This window comes from Rhinopithecus bieti, unplaced genomic scaffold (assembly GCF_001698545.2).
Source record: "Rhinopithecus bieti isolate Rb0 unplaced genomic scaffold, ASM169854v2 scaffold_31823, whole genome shotgun sequence".
NCBI lineage: Eukaryota > Metazoa > Chordata > Mammalia > Primates > Cercopithecidae > Rhinopithecus > Rhinopithecus bieti.
In genome coordinates this window covers 2,835,143-2,854,910 of record NW_016814121.1, presented here as the reverse complement: position 1 = coordinate 2,854,910, position 19,768 = coordinate 2,835,143, and the positions used below count along the sequence as shown (strand labels likewise).

At 58.9% G+C, this 19,768-nt stretch overlaps 1 protein-coding gene across 2 annotated transcripts in view; it reads right to left on the bottom strand.

The window, feature by feature from the left end:
- The window catches only part of FIBCD1 (fibrinogen C domain containing 1), a 37,033-nt gene extending 17,487 nt beyond the window's left edge, over positions 1 to 19,546 (bottom strand). The window contains exons 1-6 of one of the 2 annotated variants that reach the window (XM_017849897.1): positions 19,513 to 19,546; positions 19,043 to 19,154; positions 9,834 to 9,857; positions 8,711 to 9,190; positions 3,390 to 3,549; positions 2,895 to 3,031 (exon numbers count right to left, since the gene is read on the bottom strand). In XM_017849897.1, the coding sequence (XP_017705386.1) occupies positions 2,895 to 3,031; positions 3,390 to 3,549; positions 8,711 to 9,190; positions 9,834 to 9,857; positions 19,043 to 19,114 (873 nt within the window). In that variant the 5' untranslated portion in view covers positions 19,115 to 19,154; positions 19,513 to 19,546. Of the gene's footprint in view, positions 1 to 2,894; positions 3,032 to 3,389; positions 3,550 to 8,710; positions 9,191 to 9,833; positions 9,858 to 19,042; positions 19,155 to 19,512 lie in introns of those variants that run through there. The other variant, XM_017849899.1, reaches the window with a different exon arrangement.
- Between the last annotated feature and the right edge of the window lie 222 nt (positions 19,547 to 19,768).

Below are 19,768 nucleotides of genomic sequence, written 5' to 3'. Positions count from 1 at the left end.
CCCCCAGACTGGAATAGGTGTCTCTCCTCTGAGCCCCGGGGCTCCCCATTCCTGGCACAAATTGGCTTCCTTGTCCTTCTGTCCGCCGGGCCGGGAGCTTGCTGACCTGTCTAGCCGCTGCTGACCTTCCTGGCCCTGGCTTGCTTTGGGCACTCAGTGTTTGAACACAAGAATAAGTGTGTGCCACTGTGGGAGGCCTGGAGGCTGCTGGGTGACCTTGGGCACATCCCTGGCCTTCTCTGAGGCTGCCCTGCCTGCCTCCAGGGATTGAAGGGCGCTGGCATGATTGATGCTGGGGGAGGGGGCCAGGAGGGCATGATGCTGGGGGAGGGGGGCAAGAGTGCATGAACTGTAAAGTGGCCCTGGGGACAGGGCTGCTGAGTTCCACCCTCGCCACGCAGGTCTCTCCAGGAAGCAGGCTCTGGTGAGAGTGTCCAGCCCCAGGGTCTTGGGGCACAGCTCCAGGTGCCCTGTCCTCCAGGAAGGATCAGGTGGCGTTGGCGCTCAAGGCCTGCCAATGTGGACAGGGAGTCTAATGAGGATGGATGGTATCCGGGGCTGGAGAGGCGGCAGCCAGCTCCCTCCCAAACAAAAATTGAGTTTCTGAGAGATTCCGTGTGGCATGGGGGTGATCCTGACAGATGTCAAGAGGTTCCTGGGAAAAGATTTCTTCTGATGGAGGCCCAAATGGATATTAACGCTCACTGGCCACGCAAGCACTTCTCAGATGAGAATGGCCTCTCTCCCAGAGCCCCCGGAACCGGGTGTCTGAGCGCCAGGGCTGGGGGAGAGTTCCCCATTGACTCCCCTCTAATCGCCTCTGAAGCCGAGGCCGTCGGAATGACCCGCCTCCCAGCCCAAATCCTGATTGACTTCCCGGGAGACTGACTTCACGTCCACCGGAGTGGAAGACGCATGGCCGCGCCGGCGTCCTGATCTTTCATTAAGCCTGTCCGGACCCTGAACTCTGATTTCTGGGTTCGGCTGGTGCCTTCTCACTGTTCCACCTGCCAAGGGGTTCCCAGAAGCAAATGCCATAACTCAGACGTTCTCAGCGTTAGGAAAACAAAAGAGCGCTTATCCCCCAGACGCAGCTCCAGTCCATTTAAAAGCTCTCCTCTGGAGCTTGCAGACAGGTTTAGAGATGTGTCTGTCTTTGGGGTCTTGGGGGGATTCTCGTCTGTTCTCACGCTGGCTCCTAACACAGCAGGCTCTGCCTTGCTGGCGGACTCGTCCCTCCACCGCCCGCCTGTGCGGGCCTCCCCACGTCCTGCCTCTGCTGAGGACGGCTGACCCCTTTCAACACTGACCCAGGCCGCCTACACCCTGCCTCCCCCAAAAACTCCCCGCCAAGAGGCTTCCCTCTCTCTTGTTTCTCGGTCACTTGTTTTGTCTGATGTTAAGCCCCTTCCCCAGATGTTTGTGGGTCTAGACATCAATACACCAAAAATAGTCAACACCAAGATCCTGGGCGAGATGCGTCCCGCACTCAGCGACAACAGCCCTGGGGCAGTGGGGTTCTCACCGGGCCACCCCCTGGCCTGGTCTGGGGTCTCTGTTCCTGGCTGAGCAGCCCTGACTGGCATCTCTGGCCTCCCAGTCTCTCTCCAGCACACTCCTTCTCAGCCGAGCCCCCCACTTTCTTGTGCTTGCAGTTAAGAGCTCTAAGGATGTAGGCAGGCATCCCCATTTCACAGCCGAGGAAATGGGGGCTCAGAGAACCGAGGTAAGTTGCCCCAGGTCACACAGCAGGACTCAGAGCCATGCCTGGGGTGGTCTGTGGATGACGGAGCCAGAGCGCAGAACCTCCAGGCTCCCCGCCTCTCTGACATCTGCTGTCAGGGCCCCATCAGAGACCTGAGGAGTGAACGCTCATAACACCTCCTCCCTGTCCCTCTCCCCACTGCCCAAGGATGCACATCGCCAAGTCACCTCTCCTGAAGCACAGTCTCCATCCCATCTTCTCTCTTCAACACCCCCAGTAGCTCCCGAGTGTGTATCCCAACCCTGCAGCCTGGGGCTGGACCACTCCAGCCTCATCTCCTCACACACCACGAATCTCTCGGGCCCTGCTCCCCAAATGTGCCTTGGGAGCCGCGTTAGGTTGCCTCCTCCTCCTGGAACACCTTCTCCTTCTTGCCTGCACTCAGAAATCCTCCCCGCTTTAATGGCTCATGAGAAATGCCCCCTTCTCCAGGAAGCTTTACCCTCATTTCTGCTACAGTGACTTCTTCCACCCAGCGCCCCCCGGCCTGTAAATTCCTCGGGAGGACTGGGACAGGGGCTTCCCAGTCCCAGTCTCATGTACCATTCTCCCAGCACCTGGTGTAGTTCCGCCCCTGCCCTGTGACTGGCAGTTGGGACATCTCCCTCCTGTTTCCCACCCAAGCAGGAACCAGGAGGCACAGGAATCAGACAGCTCCTGTCAGCCTGTAGCCGCGGGGGATCTCTGCTCCTAGCAGCCACACTCCTCCTTTCTCTTCTGCACACGCGCCATGTATTGGGTAGTTCAAAAAGTCAGGCGCCCGCACACAACAGCCCTGGAACCCACGTTAGCAACAGGTTTCTGTTGCCACGTGTCCTCCTAGGCCCAAATCCCAACTTGCCTAGAAACCCCCACTGGAAGAGCCACGGCTGGGGATCTCAGGGAGCCCAAGGTGGCTCCTGCCTAATGTCCACTCCAGAGTGGGTCCCCCAGGGTCAGCTCAGAGTCCCCTGTTCCCCTCTTCTGTAGGGGTGGGGTCAGGCCAGGCCACAGGGCACCGGGACGGGGCCAGTCCACAGGTCCACGGTGGAGGGCTGGGTGGGAGGCTGCTCAGAACGCCCAGGTTCACGTACACAGCCTCGCGGTCCCCGGTGCCTGTCCTGCCGCCCACTCGGCCTGGGACACTCACCGTCCAGCCGCCGCCGTCCGTGCGCATGTCACAGTAGACCTGGAAGCCAGCCGGGTAGTGCGTGGGAAAGACAGAATAGACGCCATCGTCCTGCTGTCCACTTAGGAGGACGTCCAGACAGTCTCGGGGCCGGGAGCCTGAGGCAGGCAAGGCCGTCAGGGTGGCTGCGGCCCCCAGTGCGTTCCTGCCCAGCCCCCTCGCCTACACTGTCTGTCCATCGATAACGCATGTGGGGTCCCATGGGGTTGAGAGAGCACCGGCCTTGGAGTCCGACCTTGGCTCTGCCACTCCCTGCTGAGGCCGGGTGAGAGAATCACCCTCTCTGGGCCTTACTTTCCTCATCTAGATAATGGACCAAGGGGGCTTCAGCACAGGCCACATGGAAGCAGGGTCGGGCCCTGGAAGTCTCGTGGCTGGGAACCCTCACCCCAGCTTCCCCACTCCCTACAGCTGGGACCCAAGTCACCGGAGGAAGGCAGCCCCTGCCCCACTCACCAGTGGCACAGCCCCGGGGCCGGGCTCCCCGGGCAGGCGCTCTCTGAAGGTCGGCCTTGGCGCGGGGCCGGCCCAGCCCCCGGTCCCTCTGTAGGGCATCCAGGACGTCGCCGACAGAGTTCACCAGGTGAGCCATGTGGCCCTGGCTCTCAGAGAGAAGCTGCGGACACAGGGGGTGAGCCGAGGGGGCAGGGGCTCTGTTGGGGGGTGGGTGGAGCACATAGCTGGTCACAGGCCAGAGTGGGCCCTCTCCTGAGGCAGAGGTGGGCTCCTGGCTCAATGGTAGCCCCCGCCCTGCCCTGCCCCCTGGGTCCCTGTCCAAGGTGGTCTGAGGGGCCAGCGGGTTATAATGGAAACTGTGCTCTGGGGCCTCGAGGGCTGAGAGGGCCGGGGAGCAGGCGGGAGGGGAAGGAAGCTCCAGCAGGGGACCTGCCACCTCTGCTGCCCCAGGCTGTCTTCTTCAGCCATCTCTGCGTGTTCAGCCCAGGGAAGAAGAAACTGGAGAAGGCCATGCCATGCGGGGAGACAGCGCCTGGCGTTGGGCAAATCCAGCTTCAGCCCAGCGCGTCCACTTGCCAGTTATATGACCAGAGGTGAGTGTCCTCACCACACCTCCTCTCCCCTGGTCTGGCCGAACTGCTATGGGGACCAGTGATAACACATGGGAGGTGCCCAACACAGCGCCAAGGACCGGCCGGGTACTCAGCACACCAAGTTCCCACAGCACCTTCCAGGCTACCAGAGATCCCCACTGCTGCCTCTTCCGATCCCAAGCAAGGCTGCTGAGGCAGGAGTGATTGATCTGGACTTGACAGAGGGGTGCCCTGAGGCTGGGGAGGCCACGGGGCTTCTGGACCAACAAGTCGTCCCCATCCCACCCCCACTCCCCATGCAAACATCACTCTGAGTTTCTGTGGCTCTCTGATGTCCATGACCTCACTGGGTCCCCCACCACGCTGCTAAGAGGGAGGACTTAAGGTTGTCATCTCTTGTGACAAATGGAGAAACTGAGGCCCTGAAAGAGAGATCCCTGAGAGTGAAGGATGGCACTGGGGGCAGGGACCAGGACTCAGGCCACTTCCCCAGGGCTGGCTGGCAGGAAAGGGGCCTGGGGCTGTGTTCTTGTGTAGGAGACCAGGGTCGGGATGGGGACGGGGTGGTGGTTTGGACCCAGGTCCTGGTGTTGACTGTCTTGTGTTTTTACTCCAATCCCTCCCCCATTCACTAGCTGCGTGACCCTGGAACAGTGTCTGAATCTCTCCATGTCTCCACTGCCTTGTAACCCAGGATAATGAGCCCTGTTTCTCTGAGTGGGGGGATTCAGGAGAGCCTGGGCTGGGGAGCTCAGCCGTTGTTTCCTTTACTCCCACCCTCCATCACAACCCTGGGGTTGGAGTTTGGCAAGCCCGATGCTGTCCCCCAGCACCTCCGCCTGTGTTGGCTGCCTGAAGGGTCTGAGGTCTGCTGCCCTCACCCTGGGCTGCAGGAGGCTGCAGGACCACGTAGAGGGTGAGGGGGTGGTGAGCAAGCTACAGCTGGCCAGCCAGCGAGCGTGGAGTCGGCCAGATCTTTACACACCGAACCTGTCACTTGTCAGATAATAGCCCATTCGCGGAAGGAAAATAGAAATATACAGTGCCGGCAGTTTACAAAATATGATTCTTGGCTCATCCAGAGGCAAGGGCCCTGCAAAGCTTTTAGTTTCCCTGTCAGTTTCCCCTCGGCTGAGCAGGTGATTCAGTGAGGGCTGAGGCGGGGGGAGAGAGGAGCAGAGATGAGCAGGCAGAGCGTTTGGGTGTCACGGCAGTGTCCTGTAGACGAGCTCCATGCCCCACAGAGGAACAGAGGGAGCACCCCCAAACCGGGGCGGGAGGGAAGACGGCAGGTGGGGGCTGCCCTGCGATGTGTGTGCGGCGAAGATCACTTGGTTAAATCACACCGGTGCTGCCCATTTATCTGAGTCAACACAGCCACAACACACTCAAAAAACTCAGGCACGGCCTCCTCCCTCTTGCTAATGGGCAGGGAAGACCTCCGTTTAAACCAGCAGATGATTAAAGTTGAAAATGTACATATAAACATGCCCCGAATCAATGGCGAAGTAAGTCTCTCTGCTCGCCGAGCTGCACAGGCGCATCGGGGAGGGCTGGGCAGCGCTTAGAGGTAGTGGCATCAGACCTGCTGTCCCCAGCACTGCTTAGCTGTGTGAGCGAGCTTGCACAGGCACCTGCCACTCAGAGCCTCAGTCTGCCTCTCCATAGGATGGGATAACAAGGCCGGGCGCGGTGACTCACGCCTGTAATCCTACCACTTTGGGAGGCCAAGTCGGGTGGATCACCTAAGGTCAGGAGTTTGAGACCAGCCTGGCCAACATGATGAAACTCTGTCTCTACTAAAAATACAAAAAAATTAGCTGGGTGTGGTGGTGCGTGCCTATAGTCCCAGCTACTCAGGAGGCAGAGGCAGGAGAATTGCTTGAACCCGGGAGGCAGAGGTTGCAGTGAGCCGAGATCGAACCACTGCACTCCAGTTGGGTGACAGAGCAATACAACCATGTCTCAAAAAAATAAATAAATGAATTAAAATAAAATAAAATGGGATAACAAATGTACCAACCTCCTGGAGCTATTGGGCTGCAAAGTGCCCGTCAACACAGAGCCCAGCACATGGTATAGGCCTATCACTCCTATCAGAAAAGGGATTTTCGGCCCAACACAGTAATATCAGCACATGGGGAGGCCAAGGTGGGTGGATTGCTTGAGGCCAGGAGCTTGAGACCAGCCTGAGCACCACAGCAACACCTCTCTACAAAACATTTTTTTAAATCAAAAAACTTAGCTAAACATGGTGGTGCACACTGGTAGTGCCTGCTATTTAGAAGGCTGAGGTGGGAGGATTGCTTGAGCCCAGGAGGTGGAGATTGTAATAAGCTGTGATCGTGCCACTACTCTCTGGCATGGGTGACAGAGTAAGACCGCCTCAGGAAAAAAAAAAAAAGAAAGAAAAGAAAAAAAATAAATAAAAGGGAGTTTTCAATAGTGGCATGGTGGTTCCCTATAGGTTTAAATTTCAGCTCACAAACAATTTCTACTATAATAATAAGGAGATGTTGATGGTGCAGACGGTGAGTATCCCCCACGTGACAGAGCCAGCAAAGCCCTGTAGCCAGGCCCTCCAATATCCCCTCAGCATAGACTGTGTTATGTACATGTCATGGGTCAGAAGAACCAGCCCAGAGAGGGGCTGCAACCTGCCCAGCATCCCACAGCTGGCACAGATGGGGCCTAGACTGGATCTAAGCTCTGTGGACTCAGACCCTCTGGGCAGAACGGCTCAGCTCAGCCATGACCAGCAGGCCTCAGGGACTATACGTGAGAATCACCCCCGTCCGGGGATCTGCAGGGGGTTGGGGATGAGGCCCAGGAACTTGCCTTTTCATTTTTTTGAGACAGAGTCTCGCTCGGTTGCCCAGGCTGGAGTGCAGTGGCGTGACCTTGACTCACTGCAACCTCTGCCTTCCGGGTTTGAGCGATTTTCCTGCCTCAGCCTCCTGAGTAGCTGGGATTACAGGCGCCCGCCCGGCTAATTTTTGTATTTTTAGTCGAGACGGGGTTTCACCATGTTGGCCAGGCTGGTTTTGAACTCCTGACTCCAAGTGATCTGCCCACCTCGGCTTCCCAAAGTGCTGGGATTATGGCATGAGCCACTGCACCCGGCCAGGAAGCTGCCTTTTAACAAACACCTCTGGCGATTCCAACCCAAGGTGCCTGCAGGCAGAGCTTTGAGAAACCCACGTCTGATCGACTGAGGGTCTGGGAAGCTTGGAAGGGAGGAGTTAAGAGCACGGCTCGCTGCCTCTGAATGAAACATAAAGACACACTGTCTCTTGAATCATCCAGTCTGTGGGGAATGAGTGAAATCAAACATTTTTGGGGAAGTAAATATGTCAGGTGAGCCGGCGCTCCTGGGCCCAGAAAGGCTGTTAGTCTTGCGGAAACACTCTGTACCTCTGCGCAGGCTATTGGGAGGGCAGGACTCTGGAGTCCCTCCTTCTAAATCCCCCACCCCAGCTCTAAGGGCAGGCCTTCATGAACTGGGCCTGAGCTGACCAGGGGCTGAGCGATTTGGAGTGAGGTGGAGGTCCCAGGTCAGCCGGAAAGTCAGGAGGTACTCCTAGCCCCCAGCCTTGCTGATGAGGCCTGGGGAAGTTGCAGCCGCGGGCGGGGGGGCAGCCGGAAGGCAGTTTAAACATCCCTCTACCCCGGGAAGGGGAAGCCACCTTCCCATCAGTCACCCAGACAGGGTGATGAGGACTATAATTTCTCCAGCTGCCGCCTTCAGAGGCAGGGAAGGGGCCCATTGCTCATGAGTGCTGAGTGACCAAATGCCTGGTTCTCCCAGTGGCTGCTGGGGGGTGGGGCGGAAGGGGATGAGGCGCCCATGGGGGCAGGGGCTTGGCTTCTAGCCTCCAGGGATCTGAGTCACCGGGAGGATGTGGCACAGGGCCGGGGCTGGGCGGGGCTCCAAGGGGACTGGATTCCAGGTCTGACCTGGCCACGGCACCCAGGAAAAATCACCACCCGTTTCTGGGCCACCATTTTCTGTCCTGGAAAAGGGTGGAGGCAGATGAGATGATCCCACGTCCCTCATCCTATGAAGGCGGAACTTCTTGTGGCTGGTGCTTCCAGTGTGGTCTCAGAGCCGAAGTTGGAGTGTCTTCACCCAGACCCACCTGGAGCTGGCTGGAGCCTGGCTTGGCTGGGGGCAGGGGTGGGGAGGGTGGAGGTGGTCTGGGACAGGCTAGGGGTCTGGCTGGGTTGCCTGGACTGGTATCTCTGTCCCTGGGAAGCTGCGGGCATTGCATGGTAGTGAACTAGGAGGGTCGTGGAGAGATGGGGTGCGGCTCTCTCTGATGGGGTCGCACTGACCAGTCACGTGATCTTTAGCAAGTCACATCCCCTCGCTGAGCCTCGATTTGCTCCTGATGGGGGCGCAATGCCCTGCCTCGCCTGCATCTTGGAGCACTAGGGAAGCCCTCGAGCCCTGGATTTGACGGAGTGCCAAATGCCGTGGGGTGCTGTACAACAGGGTCACCGGGAGAGAAACTGGGTTTGAATCCTGGCTCCCAGTAGCTGTGCGGCCCTGGATGAGTGACTGCGCCTCCCTAAGTTTCATGGGCTTGTCTGTAGATGGGAACAGCAGTAGCCCCTTGTCTGGGGCACTTGGGGATTAAGTGAGGCTGTGGACATCAGGCGCCTGGCACGTGGCAGCACCGACCCCTTGCCTCCAGCAAGACCCCAAGACGCAGACCCCAGCCCTACCTGGATGAGGCGGCCCTGCTCGCTCTGCAGGGCGCTGAGGCCCTGGCCCAGCGTGCCATGCCCCTTCCGTAGCCCCATGCACTCCGTCTGCAGCTCCGAGGCCCGGGTCAGCAGCCGCGGCAGCTGGTCGGCCAGCGTGTCCAGCAACTCCTGCTCCTGGTCGCCCACCAGCCGTGGCTGGGCCTGGTGCTCGGTCAGCGCCTCCAGCACCGAGGCCTGGGCGCTCTCCAGGCGTGCGAAGCTGTCGGCGAGGTCGGGGCAGCGCGGGTCGATGAGGATGCTCAGGCGGGAGCTGTCTGCCCTCTCCACAGTGACCAGGGCGCTGTTGGCACCGGCAGCCCCAGTGCTGACGACAGGCGGGGGTGCTGTGCCTGGCGTGTGGGTGTGGTTCAGGAACAGCACGGCACCGGTGACAGCCACGGCCAGCAGCACAGCCAGGGCCAGCAGCACGGTGCACAGCATGTAACCACAGCTAGGCCGCTACAGGCCCGCCCAGGACGCAGACACAGACAGACAGACGAACAGGAGAGAGAAGGGGCCAGCATTAGAGGCATATCTGGGGTCAGAGGAGCCCCTTCTTGGGGGCTGGGCGAGGGCGTGGCACAGAGAGACTGAGATGAGACAGGCACTGAGAGACAGTCCAAGGGGAGACAGAGAGACAGGGACACGCACAGATGCAGTGAGAGGGACACAGCGAGCGCCTCAGGGAGAAAGTGAAGAGAGACAGAGCCCCAGAAGGAAAGTGGAGACGTGGTGGGAGACAGGGAGATGCAGGGAGACACAAGGAGGCACAGGGAGACACGGGGAGATGCAGGGAGACGCAGGGAGACGGAGACGGAGAGGATGGGAAATAGAAACCGAGGCAGAAAGACACAAAGACACAAGCAGAACGCCAAGCCTTCCTTCTCGCTGCCCCTGCCGCCTGCCCCCACCCCCCCATGCCCTGCACGGTGATAGCCCAAGGACCCATGGTCACCTGTGTGTGCGGCCGTGTGGCCCCCGTGGAGCCCATACCACCCAGTAAGGGCTGGAGGTGGAGATCCCACCTCTGCAGCCAGACGGGTCAGGGCTCAGGCCTCCAAGCTGCATTTCCCACAGTGTGACCTTGGGCGAGGGGCCTCACCTCGCTGAGCCTCAGTTTCCTCGACTGTAAAATAGGCGATATAGAGACACCCACCTCTCTATATACGGGTCAGAGACAGCTGTGATACAACAGCAGCGATGCTAGAGATGGTCTCGTGCTGTTTCTGGAACGAGTGCCCTGGGGTAGTGGGCACCCATCACGGAAGGTCCCTTCCAACAGCGGCAGCCACATCTCGTGTTCTGTCCCACTGTCCTTTAGTCCCCAGGGCACATGGGGGCTCCCAGGCACCTCCTCCCCGCACCCCAGCCCGTCCTCTCTCCTTCCTCTACCTCTTCACAGAGCAGGCTCCTGGCAGGGCAAATGCCAACCTGCTGGGCCAGGTAGCCCTAAGGCCACCCTGGAGAAGAGGCCTGCTGCCTTCCAAGGAGGAGGGGTGCTGAGGCAACAGGTGGCTGTCACTCCAGAACAAGCCATATCTCAAAACCGGGAACGGGGCCGGGCGAGGTGGCTCACGCCTGTAAGGCCAACACTTGGGAGGCCGAGGCGGGCAGGTCACGAGGTCAGGAGATCGAGACCATCCTGGCCAACAAGGTGAAACCCCGTCTCTACTAAAAATACAAAAATTAGCTGGGCGTGGTGGCGGACACCTGTAGTCCCAGCTACTCGGGAGGCTGAGGCAGGAGAATCCCTTGAACCTGGGAGGCGGAGGTTACAGTGAGCTGAGATCGTGCCACTGAACTCCAGCCTGGAGACAGAGCTAGACTCCGTCTCAAAAACAAACAAACAAACAAATGGGAACGAAGGGCAGGTGCGATAAAAAAAAAAAAAAAAAACTGTATTGGCCAGAAGCCAGGGCTGAGGAACAGCTTGTGGTGAACGGAGGTACCAGAGGGTGGCTGCACACGCTCTCGGAGGCCCAGATTCACCAGGCAGACTTGCTCATGGCCCCTGAGCATTACACACAAGGGAAAACTGAGGCCCAGAGAGGGCAAGGGGCTCTCCCAGAGTCACACAGCAAACAAAAGCAGAATTGGGATTAGGCCCCAAGCCTCCTGCCTTCCTCCCCAGGCCAGGCCCCTCCTATGATGGAATTTCCTCAACTCTCAGACACACTTTCCCCACATTTTCAACTTTCTGAATTTGAGACCTGTCTTTAAATGACTTCGTATATTAAAGCGCTTGGAGCCGTGCCTGGCACGTTGTGCTCGCGCAATAAATATTAGTGGCTTTTATTATCCCATGATCAATGTGCACACAGCATCTGGAGGACATTTTTTTTCCACCCAAAGTGTTATTTCTGTGTGTCGTCAATGCTGGGATGCACCTTCTCTTTTTTTCACGTTTTAGCATCTCCAACGTGGGGGGACATCTAACAATTGTAATTGACAGTTCGCTTGCTTTCTTAGTGATACACTGTACAGAGATAGATGCCTCTTACGTCATTGTATCTTACTACCTAGAAGATGAGGTAGAGGAAAGAATCATTTTTGCAAATTCAAATTCTACAAGGACCTGCCGAGTGACCTACTTGGCACCCAAAGAGGACAGGGTGGAGGGGACATGCGCCTGTACATGCAGACCCCCAGGAAAGAGATCTGCTTTGTTGTCAGGATGCGGAAGAGAGTTCCTTGGCCTGTCCCTGTTGTCATGCAGCTGCCAGGACTCAGTGCTCCACGCCTGCCTGGTCCCCTTGGGGGCTACGTCCATTCCAGGCTCCACGCATCAAGACAATTTACTCCAGCCAGACCTGAATGCACAGTTCTCCTGCACCAGCTCTGCACAAACTGCTCCCTTGGCATCCGCTTCCCCTCCTCCTCTTCCACTGGCCTAATGTATTCTCTTCTTTCAGGGCTCAGCTAGCTGTCACCTCCTCCAGGAAGCCTTCCTTGACTGTTTCCACTCCACTCCCCCCAGCTTGGAGGGGCTCTTCCTCTGTGCTCCCCCCGTGAGGGTGCTTACAAGACAGATTGTTGTGGCCTTCAACTTCATTTACTCACTCATTCATTCAATCATCTATTCCACATTCACTAGATCTCCCCATGACCAGACTCTGGGCCAATCCTGAGGAGTTATCAGGGGACCAGTCAGCTCCAGCTCCTGCTCTTGGGGGAGTTCCTGTTCTACGAACTTGGATTACTGGGATTCTTTTTTTGGAGATGGAGTCTTGCTCTGTCACTCGGGCTGGAGGGCAGTGGTGCGATGTAAGCTCACTGCAAGCTCCGCCCGCCGGGTTCATGCCATTCTCCTGCCTCAGCCTCCCAAGTAGCTGGGAATACAGGCGCCTGCCACCACGCCCGGCTAATTTTTTGCATTTTTAGTAGAGACGGGGTTTCACCGTGTTAGCCAGGATGGTCTCGATCTCCTGACCTCGTGATCCACTGACCTCGGCCTCCCAAAGTGCTGGGATTACAGGCGTGAGCCACCGCGCCTGGCGGGATTCTTTTTTTTGAGACAAGGACTCACTCTGTCGCCCAGGCTGCAGTGCAAGGGCACAATCCTAGCTCACTGCAGCCTCAAATTCCTTGGTTCAAGCAACCTTCCCATCTCAGCCTCTTGAGTAGCTGGGACTATGCACCATCATGCCCGGCTAATTTTTTTTTTTTAATTTTTGTAGTGATAGGGACTCCTTACTTTGCCCAGGCTGGCCTCAAACACCTGGGCTCAAGCAATCCTCACACCTTGGCCTCCCAAAGTGCTGAGATTACAGGCACGAGCCACCATGCCTGGTGCACAGACTGTGATTCTTGAGTTTGTCTAACTCTTTCGGGGTGTCTTGTGAAAGCTGTGGGCACAGCTTCTGAGGATTCAGGGACCAGTGAATCCCAAGTTCAGGAAACTTGCCCTGGACTGTGAGCCCCTCCACAGGTAGGGACCTGCTCAACACCTGGCACAGAGCAGCCCCGATGGCCGCTGCTGGGTGGACAGGCAGATGGACAGAAGGAGGGAGCTGGCATAGGGAAGGGGTGAAGGCATTCCTGAGACCTACCTGACTTGGCAGGGCAGAGGCTCATGATCCTGGCTGGGCCCTGGGCCCCGAGGCAGGGCTGCCTCTGACCCTGTGCCCATCTCTGATAGCCTGGCACAGAATGGGCAAGCTTCAGGCCATCCCCAGCCCCCAGCCACCTGCAGGTCAGCAGCTTACAGACAGGTGGGCGCTGCACCATCACTGCCATTCCTTGGGCGTGGACCATGTTCCCATCACTGAATTCTCCAAGTAACCCCATGCAGTTGAGGCTATGGTTGAATTCACTATGCAGATTGGAAAACTGAGGCTCAGAGAACAAGACCCTCATCCAAAGTCACATGGGGGAGGTGCACTGGAGCCACCACCTGGACCCAGGACTGGGGCACTCCGGAATTGCCTCTGTGCCAGGGCCGATAACTGGGCTGTTCTATGATTTCCTTCCTCTGCCTAAAGTATGGCTGGGTGTGATAGACAAAGCTCTGTGTCAGCAGCTAAGTCCCTGTCATGCACACTTCTGGAGCCCGTTGGGAGACACCTTGCCCCGAGCAGCTCAGGGCTGCATCACCAGACTATGTAGCATTAAGGTCTGCTGGCTGGCGAGGCTGGGGCTGGCATGGCAGAGAGGTCAGCCGTCTTCCCTCTGAGACTCCCACACCCCTGCCCTATCTTGCACCCTCCTCCCACCCAAGCCCCTCCCTGGTGGGAAGGCAGAGGGCACCAAAATGGGGAGGGGCTCGAGGAAGCCGCAGGGGGTCCCCTAGAGGCAGGGAACAGCAGAGCTTGGAGATGAAACGGGGTACTCAGCAGAGGAGAATTAGTCTTCAGAGATCACCTTAAAGATGAAGTACTGTTCGCTTTTATGGGCTGCCGTTTACGTGCCTTGCGAAGAAATCTGCCCGAGATAATAAGGGGGGCTCTGGGCGCTGAGCAGCCCAACTGGTGTGCCTGAGGCTGGAACTGATTCATCCGTCCTGGCGTGGCCAAGCGGGGTGCACTCCCTGGGGGCTGCGGAATGGAGAGAGCCCCCAGCTCCCAAGACAGGGCATCCTGGGCAGGTGGGCAGGAGAGAGACCGGGGCCTGAGCCGGGAGCCCCGGGTTCAAAGCCCACTTCTGCCACTGACTACCTGCATGAGCTTCCAGCTGGAGGGACCCAGCTTGGCTCCTCGAGTGACCCCCAGTGACCACCCAGGGTTCACGGTTGCGTAAGAAGCCTTGGCCAAAAGGAGGATAAGGCTCGTGCCAGGAGGGCGGCAGGCAGCCCCCGGGGGTGCCTCAGTTATAGGGTGACCTCTGTCCAGGCTACCTTCCCTGAGGCCCCAGCCTTGGGGGTTCTGAGGAAGCGGGGTGGGGGGAGCTCAGGAGGAAGGGATTTGATGCCAAGGCGCTCTGCTAAGCTGGCACACCTCCCTTCCTCCTCACCTCCTAAGGGAGCTGGCTGGCAGGAGTGCCCTGGGGAGACTGGGACCACACTCCACAGATGAAAGTAAGACGACGAAAGTCTCCCTCCAGGGGCGACCAGGCCAGGTTAGACACAGGTAAGCGCCCCTCCTGCCACCCACCCCCATCGCCTAAGAGCACCCAGCCCAAGGCAGGCAGCTGTTCTGCATGACAAAAACACAACCTGGGGCGTTGCATTGGGAGATGGAAAGTTGGAGGTGGCGGGGTCCTGTGCGCTCTGGATCCAGTAGAGGCTTGCACAGAGCCTGGGCGGGGGCTTATGGGCTCCGTGGGTTGAGAGGACTGGGCCTTGCCTCAGGCCAGAGCCTTGGGGAAATTCCGCCTGTCTCCCAGGAGCCCACTCCGCTCCCGGCTGGCACATGGCTGGGCACACAGCTCCCAGTAAGGGCTGAACTCTGAGTCCCTGGCCCTGGCAGAGGGAGGGTCCCGGAGACACCCCTGGGGGGTGAAGGGCTGGTGGTTCTCCTCACCATTCTGGGGTCCCAAAGACTTAGGAAGGGGGTCTGCAAGCTTGTTCTGTGAGATCTGAGCGGGAACCACCATCCCGCTGGTGACCCTTCAGAAGAACCCTGCTAGGGCCATCTGGAGCCTCAGGCCACAGGGAGGGGCACAGGAGGGGCTGAAGGTGTCCAAGGGGACAAGAGCGCCCCACAGAGCTCCCAGCCTCTGCCCCTCCTGGAGGATCCAAGCCCTCCAGCTGTCTCACTCCCTGGGAGCATTTGCTCTGACCCATGGATAGGGGTTCTCCAGATGTTTCCTATAAGGGTCTTGCCTGCCATCCCCCCAACATACAGCTCTGGCCTTTCCAGAGGGCCCACTGGGGCCTCAAGCCCACTGAAGCCCAAACCAGCATCTCTCCACCCCAAACCTGAGCCCTCCTACTTCTCACTCAGGGATGGCAACAACCCCACCTGCTGCCCCCATAAAGCTGGCACCTCCCCAGGCCTCCCTCCCTCACTCAACATCTGGCCAGTCACCTGCTCCCGTCCATTCTGCCTCCTCAGCCACACCACACCCCGGCTAAACAGTGAGCTCAGAAGAAGGGGCTCGGGAAACCCCAAGCCTAGCACAGTGACCTCAACCCAAACCCCAGGGGACAAGAAGAAAGAGGCATAGGTCTTCTTTCTAGCACCCACGACGGTTTGTAATCGCCTCTGACCTGTGAGCTTGTTCACCCCAAGAGACTCTAAGCTCCCTGAGGCACAGACCGTATCCACCAGACTATACCTCCTAGCATGAGGTGGGGCCTCCCTCAATAGTCACTGAGTAAATTTAATGCAGTGGGGATTTAGGTTAGATATCAGGAAGAACTTCCCAAAGAGATTTTTTTTTCTTTCTTTCTTTCTGAAATGTTCTTACAAATGTTGAAAGCGTCAAGAGATCTTGCCTGGGATGGATTGGAAGTTGACCTCCCTGTAGGGTGGCTTGGGAGAAACAAGCCCCTCTGACCAGCGGAGATGGTTGCAGGGTGACTTCCTGCCCCACGCTCCAAGACCAGAAGAATCATTGCTATTTCTAGAGCCTTTCATCTGACAAACTCCAAACTCCTGGCAAATATCGTTTCACTCTGCCCCAAGGGTGTGAGAGGCTCTTCCTTCTGCAGGGAGAGGGAGGGCGCGCTAACAAAGTCCAATCTGCAGGGAGAGGGAGGGCGCGCTAACAAAGTCCAATCTGCAGGGAGAGGGAGGGCGCGCTAACAAAGTCCAATCTGCAGGGAGAGGGAGGATGCGCTAACAAAGTCCGAGATGGCAACTCATCCAAGGTCGCCCGGCAAAGAGGAGCTGAGGCTGGATAGGGCTGGGATAGATGGGGCCCACAGCATCCCCAGAAATGGCTACGTTTGGACAAAGATCCTTCAGGACCTCTGGACCTAGGCTATCCCCACTCACAGCAGGTGTTTCGGTGCCCTGAGAACCACACAGCCTGGACACTGGAGCCCCAACTCGGGCTGCGTGGGCTGAACCAAGAAAGGGCGGCCAGCCTCTCTTCCCTCCAACTTCCCACAGAGGCCCTTGTCTGCTGTCCAAGAAGACCCAGGTTCGAGTCCCAGCTCCAGCTCTTAGTCTCAGTTTCCTCGTCTATCAAATGGGTTCATCATCCCTGCCACCAAGCTCCTAGGGTGCCTGTGACTAAGAAACGAGAGGTGTGGCCTGTGACCTACTGGTGCTTGGAGTGCACCATCGGCATTATGCTCCCAGAGGAAAATCCCCCATTAAAGAATCTCGGCCAGGCCCCTCGGGTAGGAGCCAGATGTTCAGACGGCGTTTCCTGGTGGGCAGAGAGGAGACCGGGACACAGCCAGCCTGTGGAGGGGACAGGCTGCTGCGACAGGCATCCCCCTCATGAGCATATAGTGCTTTACAGTTTGCAAAACACACCAGTATTTCACGTGGCCCCCATAACAGCCCTTGTGAAATGAGGAGGAAGCAAAGATTGCTATTCCCACTTTACAGATGGTGAAGCCCAGGCCCAGAGAGGGGGAGTCACTTACCCAGAGCCACACAGCATGTCAGTGGGTGAGATGAACCTGGCCGCAAAGGAGGAGAGAAGGCTGGCCCAGGGGAGGGCAGGCCCAAGGGAACCAGGGCAGCCAGCGCTCTCTCTTTCTTCTGACAGTGGCCACAGGAAAGGCCTTGCCTCTTGTCTGAAGCTTCAAACAAGCCCAGAGCTGGCACAGGGAACAGGCTGTCTACATGCTGGGTCACCAAAGGGGTGGGGAGGGGAGGCGGGTACTTGCTATTGGCCCAGGCTCCAGGAGCCACAGCCTTCAAGCTGCCTCCAGTGCCAAGAGGCAGACAGCTGGGCTGTGTGGCCTGGTGGCAGCGGAAAGCTGTGCCCTCAGGGAGCAGCAGAGGAAGGCAGGGCCCGATCCAGAGGCCTTGAAGCCACATTTCAAACACATTCCCCAGAAGGCACCTCCCCTTGAGACAGACCAGTGCCTGCTGGCTGTCTCCTGAGGCTCTTCCTGGCCAAAGCTTCATGCAGTTCGATTCAGCAAACACCCTCAATGCCTGACCTGAGCTGCCTGGAAGGAATGGAGCCTGGGCCCGGGGAGAGAACCAGAGATGGGCTCCAGAAGAGGGTGTGTGCAAAGGGACCTCCTGATGCAGGAGGGGCCCAGAACAAAGCAGCTGAGTGGCACAGGCTAGAACACTACTAGAACTTAGAGACACAGCCACAGGGCATCAGGGAAGGCTCCCTGGAGGAGGTGGCAGCATTCGAGTTGGGTTTTGAGTATATGTAGGGTGTCGCTGAGTGGAGGGGTGTGTGTCTGTGTGTGTGTGTGTGTGTGTAAGCCTGGGGAAGCAAACAAGATGACACAGAAAAGATCTGGAAATGGGGCAGCGTGGTGTGGGGCCCAGGGTTGGCAAATAACAGTCACTGCCTGTAAGGGACCAGTGGGAAGGCACAGTGCGCCAGGCTAGGAATGGCCTTGGAGGACAGGTCTAGAAGTTAAGACAGTTCTTGCTAAGGGGGAGAAGTCAGATCTCAGCAGGAGGGAACTTGTTATTTGGAGGGGGCTTAGGTGCAGACCTGACCTTTAGAGGGGCCCGACTGCCCATGAGAAGCAGTGGGATAGGTGTGTGGTTAGACCAGGCTTTGAATCTCCACTCTCTTGCCAACGTGCCGTGTGACTTGGGCACGTTCCCAACCTCTCTGATCCCTGGTCTGTGATGTGGGGACGCACTGGCCCCCAGCCTGCTTGGAGAAGTGAGGTAGTGCCGATGAATGGGAAGGGGCTTTGCAAACCGTAGAGGGCTGGGCCCTTGTGCCACAGCAGTATCACACCAGGAAGAATGAGCAGGTTGCAGCTCCTGAGGGGAAGGGACCACCAAGAGCTGCCCGTGCCACCCCCTCCTGCAGCTGCAAGCACGAACTGTTCCTTCCCCAATGACATCTGTCTGGGAGAAATTTAAAATTTAAAATGGGCAGCCCTATTCCTTCCCCTCCTTGGTGAGCGAGCTGCCTCCTCCTTTCGCCTGCCTGCCCCAGTCCCTTGGCAGCCCAGCCCCGGGCAGCCCTGGGGCTCCCCTCCGCCTCGGCTTCCGGACTCCAGCCTCCTTGCTGGCCAGCCTGGGTGCTCTGCCCTCACCCGCTTCCACCGCACAGCCCTGGGCACCCTCCAAGCCCCACCTCCACTGTCCCTGAAGAGGCAGCAGGAAGGGAGGAATGAACCAGCCCTGGAGCACACAGACAAGGGTTCAAATCCCAGCAGAGCTGCATGGCCTCAGGCAGGAGCCAACCGTCTCTGAGCCCTGCTTTCCTTGTCTTAAAGTCAGAAAATCAAAATACCCAGCGTTCCTGCAGGAGATGAATCTTTATTGATCCCCTACTGTATGCAGGGCCCTGGCTAAAGAGGGAAGGATGCAGAGGAGATTCAGGGGGTCAGGTTCAGGACCAGGTGCCTGACACAGGGTGGCGCCCAGAATGGAGATTTTGTGGGTGGCTAAGATGCCCATTGGAGAGGTGAGGAAACGGAGACTCAGCAAGGGGGCTGATTTGTCTGTGGACACACAGCGAACTGTAAGTCCCCGACTCCCTCTGCACCCGCGTGCACCAGGGGGTCGCTGGGGGTGCGGGGACAGAGGGTACCCGGCCCGCAGCGCGTGTGGCTCCTGCAGGGGTGCCGCCCCCATCGAACCTCGAGTTCAAGCCTCGGTTAGGGGAGGAGGAGAGGAGGGTCCCCATCCCGGCCCGTGCCTCCGGAGCCTTGAAGGGGTGCGCTCTAAACTCCAGGCCCCGCACTGGGTGCCCGCCCCGCCGGCCCGAGCAGCCACCGCCTGGCCAGCCGCCCAGGCCCAGTGTCCCAGCGCCCGCGCGTACCTGCGGCTTGTCGCGCGGCCGGTCCTCAAGTTGGGCAGCGCCGCCCATGGTCTTCCACCGGTCGTTGACCATCTTCCGGCAGGACTGGCGGGGCGCCGGGCGAGGCGCGCCGCTGCGGAGCGCAAAGGCGGGCGGGGTGCGGCGCGGACGCGGGCGCGGGGCGCGCTTGTTCACCGGGGTCCCCGCCTCTGTGGCCCCGCGCCGGGGCGGCCCGGGAGCGGGCAGGCGTGTGCGGATGAGCGCCGCCGCTGTGTGCGGGCGGGAGCGGGAGCGGGAGCGCGAGAGCCGCCAGCCCAACGCCCGCCGCTCGCGCTGCGCGCCGTCCCCGCTCACGGCTCCCGCGCCTCCCTGGCGCGCTCCTTTCCCTCCTCCCTCGTCCCTCCTCCTTCCTTCTTAATCTCCGCGTCTTTTCTGGTCTCGGACTCTCTTTGCTTTTTATTGCTCCCCTTGGCCTCCCCCGACACACTCACACACGCGCGCGCGCTCACACCCGCGGACTTGGATAGTGAACTCCGCCTCCGAAAAGGCCAAGAGAAAGAAAGGAGGCCGAACTGACCCCCAGACACCGCGGCCCGCCGAAGGGCAGCAAACAGCCGCGGGCAGCCCGGCTCCTGCTGGCTCCCGGAGGGGCTTGATAGCCCCCCGGCTGCGTCTCTGCTCAAACTTCCTCCCGGGCCGGACTCGCACAACTCACCGTGCGCGGGGCGGACCCCAAGGGCGCCCCTG